The sequence below is a fragment of the Plasmopara halstedii genome, assembly GCF_900000015.1.
Source record: "Plasmopara halstedii genome assembly, contig: Scaffold_1297, whole genome shotgun sequence".
NCBI lineage: Eukaryota > Oomycota > Peronosporomycetes > Peronosporales > Peronosporaceae > Plasmopara > Plasmopara halstedii.
The window spans coordinates 1,353-2,436 of NW_020188212.1; the positions used below are offsets into that span (position 1 = coordinate 1,353).

The 1,084-nt window shown below is 40.0% G+C and overlaps 1 protein-coding gene across 1 annotated transcript in view; it reads left to right on the plus strand.

Annotated features, from left to right (window-relative positions):
* The window catches only part of PHALS_01015 (uncharacterized protein), a gene marked incomplete at both ends in the record, with an annotated part of 2,396 nt that extends 1,315 nt beyond the window's left edge, over positions 1 to 1,081 (plus strand). The window contains 2 exons of the mRNA XM_024730795.1: positions 44 to 999; positions 1,070 to 1,081. Coding sequence (XP_024581037.1) covers positions 44 to 999; positions 1,070 to 1,081 — 968 coding nt within the window. The remainder of the gene's footprint in view (positions 1 to 43; positions 1,000 to 1,069) is intronic.
* Between the last annotated feature and the right edge of the window lie 3 nt (positions 1,082 to 1,084).

The following is a 1,084-nucleotide window of genomic DNA, read 5'->3' on the forward strand; positions in this document are numbered from 1 at the left end:
GACAATGAGCTAAAAAAAGAGATGTTTTTGCCTATTATTCAAGCGTGTGTGAACCACAACAAGGAAGTGGGTTCTTTCTCTTCGTCTCCGCAAAAAATGTTAACGTTAGAGGGTTGGCGTGAGAAAAATAAAATTTCACAACTCGAATGCGATCTGTTAAAATCCGAACCTACCGACGAAAAGCTGTACGGCCCGGTCATTAAAGCGTATGACACCTACATTCGTTTGTACAATGCGGAAAACCCAACAAAGAAATTGAGCTTGCTTCCGCTACTCACGTCTCGCTTTAAGGATGAAAAACTCTTGGCGATGATCGACAAAGCACATTCGTATTGTCCAGAGATCGCTAAGGATCTCGAGACCAAACAAACGCTGTTCTGGGTGAAAAGAGATAAAAAACCACAATCTATCGTTGAGCTACTGGAATTTCCATCAAAAAGTTTGCACTATATCTACAAATGGATAGATTTTTCAAAAATTTCATATAAGTACTCCAAGCCTTCGTTTGACCCAATTGAACTTTTAAAAACTTATTTCTCGGACCTCGAACTGGCCACGTTTCTGGTTGATGCAATGTCAAGTAATTCAGTCGATGCTATCCAATTGAAAAATGTGTTGTTTTTACACTGGTTTAATCGAGTGATGACTCGTCAAGGACTTCAGAAGCTGCTTGAACTTGACGACAAAGCAAAAGCTAGTTTTGATTCACTATTGACAAATTTTGATATCTTTGTTGAAGAATTGAAGACGGGGGCAGCGCAAGTTGTGCCTTTTATTTCCGCAGAAAAAAATTTGAATTATGGGGCGGTGTTTTCTCAATATGATGACTACGTTAATTCGTATAACAAGGATCAGACTATCAAAAAATTGAGTCTGTTCGCGCTACTCTCGGTACTCTATGGTGACAAAGTTGTGGTAGAAATGACTCACGAAGCGAAACTATCCTCAGCCACTTGTGCTTCCGCCGAGCTTGTTGAGAATGAACAGATTCAGTATTGGGTGGACGACAGGAGACCCCTTGGAGAAGTCGTAAATTTATTGGATCTCGGATCTAAAACTCCGTCACCAGTTTTCAGATTAATTA